General features: G+C 48.3%; 1 protein-coding gene and 1 long non-coding RNA gene across 7 annotated transcripts in view; one reads left to right on the top strand and one right to left on the bottom strand.

Moving 5' to 3' along the window:
- Positions 1–12,006, top strand: part of NUAK1 (NUAK family kinase 1) — a 72,448-nt gene that overhangs the window by 48,317 nt on the left and 12,125 nt on the right. For all 6 annotated transcript variants that reach the window (XR_006205068.1, XM_042947593.1, XM_042947596.1 and 3 more), the window contains 2 exons: positions 1,443–1,594; positions 4,673–4,738. Coding sequence is in view for 5 of the 6 variants with exons in the window: in XM_042947593.1 (XP_042803527.1) it covers positions 1,443–1,594; positions 4,673–4,738 (218 nt within the window). In the remaining variant the exon portion in view is untranslated. The remainder of the gene's footprint in view (positions 1–1,442; positions 1,595–4,672; positions 4,739–12,006) is intronic.
- Positions 2,538–6,321, bottom strand: LOC122225032. Its single transcript, XR_006205069.1, has 2 exons — positions 5,431–6,321; positions 2,538–2,697 (listed from the first exon to the last, which is right to left on the bottom strand). It is a non-coding gene; the product is annotated as an uncharacterized LOC122225032 (long non-coding RNA).

Raw genomic sequence — 12,006 nt, 5'->3', positions numbered from 1 at the left:
AACGACAAATGGTCCAGCACTGGTGGACATCAGGGGCCTGATGGGGGAATGGTAGAGACTGATGAGATGGAGGGATGTAGGCAGGGGTCCTTCAGGGACGGTCTTGGGTACCCTACAAAGGTTTTTATACCATGTCCCTTGGGAGTGATGGCTTTCAAAACAATTATTCTTTATTTTGTCTTTGCTCAAAGGATGTCCATCTTTGTGAAAGCCCAGTGGAGCCCAGTAGCAGCAAAGTGGCTTTGGTGCAGGTGGTGTTGAGGACCTAGTGCCTGTGCTTTGTGGCCTCCCCTGACCAGCACCCATGGGCATCTGCTTGATGCTCCCTCCCAAGGACTTAGTCTGGCAGAGTGTGAACATCACTGCTAGAGAGAGTATCAGGGTTGGGGAGAGAGAAGCGGTTACAAGTGTTTTGGAAAACAAGTTCCCTGGTTGTGTGGGGGTTGAGTAGGAAGGGGCTGAGTCAGGGAACCCAGCCTGGCGGGGGGGATTGCAGTGGTCCTGACATGCCACCACATTAGGCTATGTCATCACGGGTCCTCACCAAGGCCAGAAGCCAGAGGTGAGCCGTGTCCCAGTCTGGCAGCTCAGCCAAACTGTGCAAGTCTCCGAACTTCTCTCGCTCGCAGTGTCCTCATTTTTCAATTACTGGTATTTCCCTGAAAGTTTGCTGTAAGATCTAAATGAGTCAGTACATGTGGGGCACTCAAAACCGTACAGGCGCCTGGCACAGAGTAAAGGCTATGTAATTATTTACTGTAACTGTCCAGAATGCATTTAGGAAGTTTTGAGCTCGCTCATTCGATAATTGTTCATTGAGCTCCCATGTCAGCGCTCTGGGTGCTGGGGATACAGCCGTGAATGAAATAGACCAACCCTCATTTACATTCTAGTGGGGGTGACTAAATCAATAAATATGCAGAATACACGGAATAGGGCTGGGAAGGGTCCACAGGACCACACAGGACCTGGTGGGCCACATTAGGAACTTTGGGTTTTATTTTGAGTGAGATGGAAAAGTCTAGAAGGTTTTGAGCAAAGAGGTGACAAGTCCAGCCACCCATTTTGGGTTCAGAGTAGCTCGTGAGGTCCAAGTCGCTGGTCCATATCGAATGGTTAATGGATGGTAGTTGTTTGTCGTACAGGGGGCTGTTCTGGTGGGCGGGGCTTAGGAAAATGATCCTGATCAAGGGCAGGGGGCCATCGGAGGAGAGAGACACCTTTCCCTTAGGGTTACAGAGGTGTGTCCAGTAACAATAGCGTGATGTCATCATCTACCTGGCCGGAACACTCGCCCAGCCCCTCGTGACGTGGAATGGCCTGACTGCTGTCTCTTGGCCCCTGCTCAGTGACATCTCCGTCGTCCTCCCTCGCACCCTCTGCAGTCATAAGTGAGCTTGTTGGATAAACAGGGTGTTTGTGTGTTGCCGTTCCCCCCACAGTGTTTGAGAACAAAGACAAGATTGTGATCATCATGGAGTACGCGAGCAAGGGGGAGCTGTACGATTACATCAGTGAGAGGAGACGCCTCAGCGAGAGGGAGACCAGACACTTCTTCCGCCAGATCGTCTCCGCCGTGCACTATTGTCACAAGGTACGGCTGCGCCCCGCCGGGGCTTTGCTCACAGATGGTTTTGATGGTGCCACGTGATCCTTTTCATAGAATTCAGGTGATATCTGTTCATTGTCATATGCATGGAGAGCTTATAAAATAGAAGAAAATCACCACCCCCCGTGATTCCAGAATCCAGGCATAGCCCACAAGTGACACTTCTGTGCATTGCTTTCCAGTCTTTTTCCTCCTACTCCTAACATCTATTTTTTAATTCGAATTTCTTATTTTGAATGATTTCAGAGGTACAGCAAAGTTTCCAAGATAATACAGAGAGCTGCCATTTGCCCCTCCTTCACTTTTATCCTAATGGGAACATTTGACATTACGGCAGTACATTTGTTGAAACCGAGATACTAACATTCAGGCATTGGTGTTAACAAAACTACAGATTTTATTTAGAATTCACCAGTTCACCGCACCCCCCCCCCCCCATGGCCTTTCTCCACTCCAGGATCCAGAGCACCACAGTATGTGTATTTTTTATATTGGTGTCTTGCCTTTTCACTTAGTATTTTAATGTAAACCATTTTCCCACATTACTAAAAATTCTCTGTAATTATTGTGATTGTTGGCCATTTAGGCTGGTTCCAATTTCTGGTTAATATATTGTAGTGATCGCTATCTTTATATATTAACCTCTTCCACTCATCTGAATGATTTACCTGAGGGATATTCCAGAAGTGGCGTTACTAAGCCGCTGGTTGTGAACTTCCTGTGCTCTCGGTATCTTTCCTCACATAGATTACACCCACAAAGGTTACGTACCTACACGTACGTTTTATTGCAACACGCCTAATGGGATGTGCTCATGATACAGCCAGGTTGGATACCCTTTGTCTCTGGAGAAGGAAATGAAGGGCACAAATGATTCCAAGACGTATTTCAGCCATCATTGTTACTAATTATGTTAATCATGATCCCATCCTATTCATGCTGTTTATTTCAGGAACATTCTTTCACTTTGAGGACAATAGTGACTTGAATCCAACATGGCGTCCAAAATAGAGTCAGCTTCTTCATTCAAATGATTGCCACATGGGGCCTTCTGGCTTGTTAAATATTCTGGTTAATTGACAGTGGCTCTGTAAGTAATTAGAAGATGATTATTCAGGGGCGCCTGGGTGGCTCAGTCAGTTAAGCGGCCGACTTCCACTCGGGCCATGATCTCATGGCTCAGGAGTTTGAGCCCTGCATCAGGCTCTCTGCTGTCAGCACAGAGCCTGCCTCAGATCCCCTGTTTCCTTATCTCTCTGGCCCTCTGCTGCTGGTACTCTCTCTTTCTTTTTCTCAAATTAAACATTAAAAAAATTGAAAAAAATTTGATAATTCAAATCTAAAACCTTTAATCCACATGAACACTGTTGTACTTCACTTTGCTGACTCCAAAGGCACCGATCAGATCAAACAGTATTTTATGCTTTATCATCAGGCATCATCTTAAAGCACTACAGATCATATTTTCATTATTTGAAGTGGGTGAAGACTTAGGCTTTTGTTTGAATGGGGCTTTATCAGACTCATTCCATCTTAGTATGAAAACTAAGAATGCAATAATATAAACCAAACTGCTCCCAATATTTAAAACTAGAGAAAAATGGGGTAGCTTGTATTCTGTATCTTTCCTCCAGGAGCCTTGGTTTGTATATTTCTGAATTCAAAACACATCCTTGAAGTTTTGTGTTAGAAAAAGCGTAGCAGAAATACAACTTTTGTGTCTTCAGCCAGTGCTTTTGGGGATATTAGGAACTGTCAGATGGAAAGGAAAATAAACAATAAAGCACCAACTATAAACATGCAGATTCTGAACTAAAGAAATCTTTTTTTTTTTTTTAAGTTTATTTATTTACTTTGAGAGAGAGAGAGCGAGAGTGCATACGGGAGGGGCAGAATGAGAGGGAGAGAGAGAGAATCCCAAGCTTCCGGCAGTACGGAGCCTGATGTGGGGGCTCAAATTCGCAAACCGTGAGATCATGACCTGAGCTGAAATCAAGAGTCTGAAGCTTAACCGACTGAGCCCCCCAGGCTCCCCTAAAGAAATCTTGAATGAAACACTAAGAGCTTCTAGCCAGTTGGTTTGCTTACAACAGCAGGTTCGATTGCAAATGCCCTTTATGCCGAATGATATTAAAAACTTCCTCCCTGCTGTTTGTGCACCCAGCCCAATGTAGCTGGTTGTCTCCGTTCCACCTCTCTGCCCACGCCCACCCACCTCTTTAAAAGATCATTGGGTTTTACAAAGGATCATGAGTACTAGTCGTTACTGCTGTATAGACCAGCAGTCTGTTGGTTAATGACTGCTTTTCACCCTCTGTAGGCTAGCAGCCTGTCACTGCACTTCAGCGTCCAGCCTTGCCAGAGTTGGCTTGAATGGAAAGGTCACATAGGATGGCAGGAACCCGCTTTGGTCAGTCCAGTGGCTAGGGTCTCATTGGCCCCTCCCACCGCCTCCCATCACCTGAGTCCTGCCAGCAGAGAGGGACTTATTGAACCTTCCCTCCCAGCTGCTTAGGAAATTTCCATGGGGGTGTTACTGTTCTGCTCTGAACAGATCTGGATTAGTTTCATGGGTCAGAATAGATTGAGCAAGTCCCCTTTCCAGCCTTGGGCAGGCAGGCAGGCAGGCAGACAGACAGACAAGCCAGGTCTGTGAGCCCCACTTTCTGAGTCTCCAGCAGAGATATCTGCTTCTTCCCTGGGAAGCACACTACAGACAGACATTGTTTGTCCCTGCCTGCGACTATATTGCTTTCACACAGTGGAATTACATTCCGACAAAGAATCCCCCTGCTGTTTTACAGGCTCTGAGGGAGAATGGATTCCAGTCATTTTTCCCTTAACCACACAGCAAGTGACTAATGCTCTCCTGTCCCTGGTCATTGGCTGGCGGAGAGCTTCATGACAGTGAGAAAGGCCCTGAAGGATGGAGGCGAAGACCACCGGGCTGGCGCAGTTCTTTAATCTGTCAAATCGTTCCCTTTGCTCCCCGGCTCCTGCTCCCTCTTTCTTGATCTCATCCCAGCCATCCCATTCAGTCCCCTGCCTGTGTTCTCGTTTCAGAACGGTGTGGTCCACCGGGACTTGAAGCTGGAAAACATACTGCTTGATGACAACTGCAATATTAAGGTAAAGCTCGTGTCTCGTTGATTGATAATACGGAGCCTGGGGATTGTGGCTGGTGGGGCTCAAGCAGCCCCAGGCTGCAGCCCAGAAGTCAGGCATCAGGAGGCTGCTGGGTCCTGCCCTGGCAGGCAGGTGCAGGCAGTCATGGGGCTTAAGCCATCAGTTCAGTTCCAACACTGAAATTCAACAAGCATTTCTCCAGCTCCAACTGGATGCCACACATTGATTTTCACGCTGGGATGACTACAGTACAGTCCCCGTCCCCAGGAAGCTCATGGTCTATAATCATCGCCATAAAAACACTTAGGACAGTAACAGGTTGCACATGTTACTGATATGCAACTTGCCGGATATCACTTCCATTTAATCTTCCCAACCCTGTGACACGGGCACTGTCATTTACGTCATTTCACAGATTGGGACGTGAGGCACAGAGAAGTTAAGTAACCAACCCAAGGTGACACAGCCGTAAGTAGTGGAGTTGGGGTGTGAGCCCATGTCTGCGTGACTCCTGAATGCTTGAGTTGCCAGCAGGGTCCCAGGTTATGGAAGAGTTGGAACTCCTTCCCTGCCACCCTCCTGTCACTGCCGTGCCGCCTCCGTCGCCCTCCCAACCCTCCCACCCCCGTAGCCAGCCTTGGGACTGGGCAGCTGCCGGACAGGACGATGGCCTGTGCTGCCGGGAAGGAGCATACCATCAAGGGATGGGCGTACTTTTACGGAGAGTGTTATTGCTGGCTGCCGCTGGAGCTGAAGCAAGCTCTCCCGGCCAACGGGGTTCAAGTGCCTCCTGCGGAGCTCTCTGAATGTCCTTTTGATCACGTCTGCAAAATAAGCAAATACGGTTTCAAAATAAACGGAGCCCGCCGCATGGGTTTCATTATGAAATGGCCTCAGTACTCCCGCCACCAGGGGATCCCTCTAATTGGCCGCTGGTGACGTTAGTGCCTCATCCCTGGTCCCGGGACAAAGCATGGGAATGACCTCGCATCGTCCCTTCTTTTTGTTGCTGTTGCTTTCATTTGAGGGGGTGCATCACAGGGAGACTGTTTCCTCTCTTGGAGTTTGGATTCTGTTTGCAGATCATGGTGGCAACCATGAGTTAGCATCATCCTTTGAGAGGCTCCCAGAAGCCTTGTTAAGGTGACGTCTTGTTTTTGCGAGTAGTGGACTGTGGTCACACATTTCTGTGTTAGTCCACAGAATAAGGAGGGAACAATTGGTCAAACAATTTCTTCCTAGGATCAGGCGGTGCAGTCTCAAGGTCTCTCCCTTTCTGGCAAAGTGGCTGGATTATTCTCGTTGGAGCACTGACTGTGTGGTTGGAAAATTCTGTCCTGCATGGCTTACTAGCTGTTTGCCATCGGGAAAGCCACTTCATCCTGCTTCTATGACTATAAAATGGGGTAACCGTGATGCTCACAGGCTTGTTTTGAGGACTAAGCAAGATACCCCGTGTGTAGCTTCATACATTGCTGAGCACCATGCAGTGAGTCAGGGTTCACAGCGGCGGCTTCGAAGTTGGGTAGCCTGGAATTTGAATTTGAACTGCAACTCTGCCCCTTACTAATGGCAGTATTTTGGATAAAGTAAGCCTCAGTTTCCTTGTCTGTCCAGTAGGGATGCTGGTCCTGTCTTTGGGGGTTGTTGTCTACTTGTCCAAGTTTACAGTGAGTACTTCCTGAGCAATTACCATGTGCCATGACTTGTGCCCAGTCCTGGGGAGTCCATGGCAAATGTGAGGATTTTAGACCATATATACTCAGAGCACTTGGCACTCAGGTCTTCGTGTCCGAAGCACCTGTGCAAATGGTTGGCCACCAGAGAGGACGTTGAACAGGGAGTCAGCTGCTGGGAAGGTGCCTGGGTCCTGGGGAGTGGTGGCCAGGCCATGGCTAGATAATTGGGTTCTTGTCCAAGGGACACATTTCTAAGGGTTTGTGCCTTCCACCCTGGTAACTTTCTCAGCGATTCGTCCTGCCACCTGCTCTGGGAGCTCTCGAAATGAAATGTAGTCTTTACAAGGCCTGGAATGTGAGCCTCTGGCTTGGGGATTGGCTTCAGTGGGACAATGTGACCTCTTGGTCCCATGATGTAGTCCCAGAAGTGATAAGGCACATAGCTTCCTATGGAGTCATAGAATTTCCCAATGGAGGAGAAGAATAGTTAGAATTCTGAAGGCAATTGTTCTGGGAACAATGGTGCAGGAGCCCAGGGGAATGGCTCATGCAAATGAGCCATAGGGCAGTGGTGTTGGGCCTCAAGGCTCCCAGGACTGAGCCCTTCAGTCTGCGCTCCCTGTCCTTTGTGTAGGTGCATAGCAGACCCACAGAACGTTAATAAAATTGAACTGTCGGTCATGTTTTTTTTCCTTGTCTTTTCGTTAAGAATCTCTACTCCTGGCATTGCCCAAGGTGAAACACACAAGCATGGGCCCACGCGCGCCCCTCCCCCCCACCTCCGCACAGAAACCAAACCTCCCCATTCCCCAACACGAATTTTTCCTTCTGCTTGTTCAAGGGATGCTGCTAGGATCTGAGAATCCTAGAGCTTGAAGAACGTTGAGGGTCATTTTCTGACCCCCTTGTTTGCATGATGAAGGCCCAGGAGGTCTAGGTGACATGCCCATGATCATGTGCAGTGAATCCACGTGGGCTTTCTGTGTCTCTGTTTCTGCAGTGTGGCCCAGCACTTGCCACACAGCGGGTACCCTTAAGCTGTTTGGGTTTGGGGTGAAAGGATGACAGCCAGGATTACAACTCCCATGTTTGACTTCTGGGCAAATTCTCTTTCATCATTTCACACGCACTCCCAAGGTTTTTTTTTTTTTAAATACGTTTCAGCTGGTGTTGATTTGTCTTCCGGCTGTATCTGCCTGGCTCTTCTCTTCCTGACTCAGCACTTTGCTGGAAACATACTTAGAAAGGGCATTGGTGGCAGAGGCAGCAGACACATGACCACACACCGGCCTCCGTGTTCTGGAGAGCCCGTGGCATCAGCGTCTGGACCGGAGGGAGAAAGCCAGCGGGATAAGAGCAGCCAGGTCCCTCTCACAGCCCCCGCTGGTGCCTCCCTAGCCTCGATTCCGATTCCTTCTCCGGGATTCCAAGGCTGGGGGTGGGGGGAGGGGGGCTTTGGCCCAGGAAGCCTCTGAGCATGCTACTGGTTTAAATGTGACCCATGCCACTGCACTTTGGTGCGAGCCAGGTAACTCGTTGTCCCCTCTTCTCTGCCTGGTGTTGATTTGCAAAGGGCACATCTGGCACTGGAAATTATTTATCGGGCCACTGTGAGAGGGCGTGGCTTCTAAAAATATTCACATAGTCTGTTGGCAGAAAGAATGAGAGCAATGTGCCTCTTTGGGTTGCATTCCGTACTGCGGAGAGGCCTGTTAAAGCCTCTGTGGAGTAAGCCTATGTCTACTAAAATAGACGCCCGGCATAGCAGTAATTTGCAATTAATAAAAATGGGCCAGATTCACATCCCACTCTCTGGGAGAATGGAATGCTGACAATTCCCATAGAAGGGTCCTGTAAAAATGCCTTGAAGTAAGAGGTCCAAGCACTGGGGTCAGCTCGCCTCCTCAAAGAGGGCTGGGAATTTGGTGAGCTCCCAGGGCTCAGAGTAGAGGGGCATAGGGGAGATGGCCTGTTGCCCCTGATGACAATGGACTCAAAGCGGCTGCGGACAAGAAAAGAAATTTGAATGGCTAGGGCTAAGATGAGATAGAAATCTCTGAGGCTTCACAAGGCCAAATGGGGCAGCTCAGGATATGGCCTCTGGGCTTTGATTACATGCGCGTGAGAACTCTGCATTTGTGCATTAATTAATCTGTTCATTTGTTCACTCACCCATTTACGTGTGTGTTTGTGTATATGCGTGTCTCCGTGCGTGGCTGCATTCACTCATCTATTTCCGCACTTACTTGTTGAGCAAATTGAGTTATGTCCTATGGGCAGTACATATTCGACCACAGACATGTACTAAGTTCCTACTGTGTACCTGGCCGCGTGCTGGATGCTGGGATTTAAGCGTGAACCAGAGGGCCAGGTCCTTATCTTCTCGGAGCTCGGAATCTCACAGTTGTTAAACCAGCATAATGAGCCATGAGAAGGATATAGAGGTGAGTGAGGAAGATAAGGTACTGAATTTGACCTAGAATTCCAGCTGGGGACACAAGCAACAGACGAACAGATATAGAATGTAATTGTCCGGTGGTGAGGACAATCTGGCTTTTGCACACGTGGTTCCCTGTGTTTGGAATGCTCTTCCCACTGCTCTTTGCCTACCCCTCCTTTCAGTCTCAGCTTGAATGCCTCTTCTTTCAGGAAGCCTTCCCTGATCCTCTCTTGGCAGGACCAGATGGCCTTGCTATGTGCCTCATAGTGCCCGTATAATGTGCTCTGGAAGTGCTGAGCAGGAGGTAGTGATTCTGTTAATTATAAAAGGACCAAAAAGCCTTTGCTGAGGCAGTGGTGATTGAACTGGGTTTTGAAGGATGGGTAGGAGTTTGATAGAAATGTGCCAACAGCCTTCTGCAGGGAAGGAGCAGCAAGCACAAGAATAGTGCACGGAGGCTGGGAAAGGAAAGTGACCTTCATTGAGCCTCTGCTAGAAGCCGGAGTCCTGTGCCGGACCTGCCACATGCCTTACATCATTTGGATCTCAGAACGTCTCCACTGGGGTGGGTCTGATTATCCCCATTTTACAGATGAGGAGGTTCCTGCAGCTGATATTGGCAATGGGGCTGGCTGCAAACCTAAGGCCGCCGGACTCTAAACACCCAGGCACCTGATAAATTCTGCCTTCTACCACTACTACCCAATTTTGCCCCAAATCTAGGCGAGCATCACACACGGGCACTTTCTTGGCCTTTGCTTCAGTCTGCCTTGCCTTGTCTGGAGGCAGCTTGTAGACAGTTGTTCCTAGGAGGGACTCTCCAAAAGCTGTTGGTAGCCACCGGCCAGGCTGCCGGAGTCATGATGGCCAGGGCAGCTGTGTCGGGACGCCCCAGTCGAGTGCGTGGTGAGCCGTGATGGGTTGCTCATTAGCATCCCCTGAGAAGCTGCTTCTCGGAGGTGCTCTCAGTTAAGAGCTTTCCCAGGTCACTTGGGATTGGTCATCTCCCAGCTGGTGCGGAAGCTGCTGACCCGCGGACCTCAGTGGAGCAGGGAAGGATTAACGAACGGCCTAAACTCAGTGCTGGTAATCAGTAAGGCTGGGATTTGAACCCAAACCCTCAAACCCTTCATCCCTTACTTCTCCCGTCGTGCAGAACAGCCTCCCACCCTGGGCATGCCTATTCCAGAAGCGGGTGATGGTAATTTCCCTTTGGCTCTTTGGTGGGCACTGTTTCTTAGCAAACAATTGTTAAGCAGACCAAACCACCAGCAACATCATGACGGCTGTAATCTAGAGTCTGTCGTCCCAGGACTATTCCAAGGGCGTCTCGTGCCTGTTCTTCTCTCTCACGCAGCTTTCCGAGGTGGGTTCTATTATTAGTGCCATTTTGCAGGTGAGGAAACTGAGTTACGTGGCAGGTCCCACCAGTGCCACGTCCACGGTCAGCCCCAGATTCTTCTGATCTGTCCAGTCTGCTGTACTTCCTCTTAGACACTGCAAATGACCGTCAGACCATTGCTTCCAACACCCTCCTCGTCAGCATTTTCCCCCATCATTTACCCACCGGCAAGCAGATACTTCCTTTTTCATCCTGTGAGCTCACAGCAATTATTCACAGAGACCCAGGGTTAACCGCCGCCCCTCCCCTTTAGGTACCGCGTATAAGTGGACCCATATAATATTTACCCTTTCGTGTCTGGCTTGTTTCACTTAGCTGGGAGTCTTCAAAGTGCATCTGTGTTGTCGCGAGGCTATTTGGAAATGTGAATAATCACTTCCTACCGTATCTTTCTACCTTTGATTTTTATCCAGCAGGACATCCTTCTAGAATGGCTTGATAATAACAAAAACTCCAAAAATTAAGGACCTGCATGTTGTCTTCTCAGATTCTTTTCTGGGGCCCAGGCTGAACGGGTATTGGCCCAGTGTGGGGACGTGATTTTGAGCCGATACGGGGCAGAACAAGCCCATCACCAGAAAAAATTCAAAGTAGTTACCTTCTCCAAAGGTTACTGATGTGTCGGCAAAATACGACTTTAATTCGGTTATTTTTGTTTTATTATGTTTAAAATCACTATTTCCAAAATTTCAGGTTTTTCAAATTTCCCAGATTTTTTGTATTACACTGTCTTCATGGTTTCTGCCTTTCCCTCGTATCTTCTGTGCTATTTTACTTCATATTTTTATTTTGTTCCGTTCACTTGTAAAAAGTGTATTAATTTGAAAAAGGGGCCTTAAATAATTTCCTGAACTGGAAAGCCAGTGTTGTTTTGAATATCGTGAGGTTGATAAAGCTATGGATACAGATTTAATGGTGGGGAGCAAATATTTATGGAGACCCAACTCTGTGCCAATGTCTGTCCTAAGCATTTTACATACTTTTTGTCATGTAATTTTCACCATGACACTGTGGAGGTGGGTACTGTTCCTAACTCTATCTTATTTTATTTTATTTTATTTTATTTTATTTTATTTTATTTGAGAGAGAGAGAGAGAGAGAGAGCATGAGCTGGGCAGAGGAAGAGAGAGAAAGAGAGAGAGAGAGAGAGAGAGAGAGAGAGAATCCCAAGTAGGCTTCTTGCTGTTGGTGCCGAGCCTGGCACAGGGCTCGATCTCATGAACCTTGAGATCATGACCTGAGCCAAAACCAAAAGCGGGTCGCTCAACCGACTGAGCCACCCAGGCGCCTCCCTACCTCCATTTTACAGATAAGAAATTGAGGCTTTGAGAAGTTTTAACCAGTGGCCATTTCTGCTCTTATAGTCGATAGACACTCCCAATGGTATGAAATCGTAGAGCTGGAGCCTAAGTTTAGGTGGTTCAAGGTTTAAGAACTCTGTGTATGTGTGTGTGTGTGTTGATTAATATTTCTTTTCCGTTGAAGTGCCAAGAACACGGGGCTAATCTACATTTTTATAAATCTGTCAGTGGCAATGACAGTTTTACTGGGCAAGGCTGATAAGCATCAGTCTGAGAGGACGGGAGGGGTCCCTAACATAAACATGCTTCTCAGGACAGCTGCACAGAAAGCAAGGGTGCCCAGACTTAGAGAAGTCTGGCGCGAGTGTGTGCGTGCAGGGATTTGCACGCCATGGTGGTGGGTGCCTCTCACGCATGTATTTGGCAACCGTGGACATCGCGGGGTAGGA

The sequence above is a fragment of the Panthera leo genome, chromosome B4, assembly GCF_018350215.1.
Source record: "Panthera leo isolate Ple1 chromosome B4, P.leo_Ple1_pat1.1, whole genome shotgun sequence".
In the NCBI taxonomy this organism is placed as follows: Eukaryota; Metazoa; Chordata; class Mammalia; order Carnivora; family Felidae; genus Panthera; species Panthera leo.
Note: the sequence above shows the minus strand (reverse complement) of the source record. Positions and strands in the feature narration are given on the sequence as shown.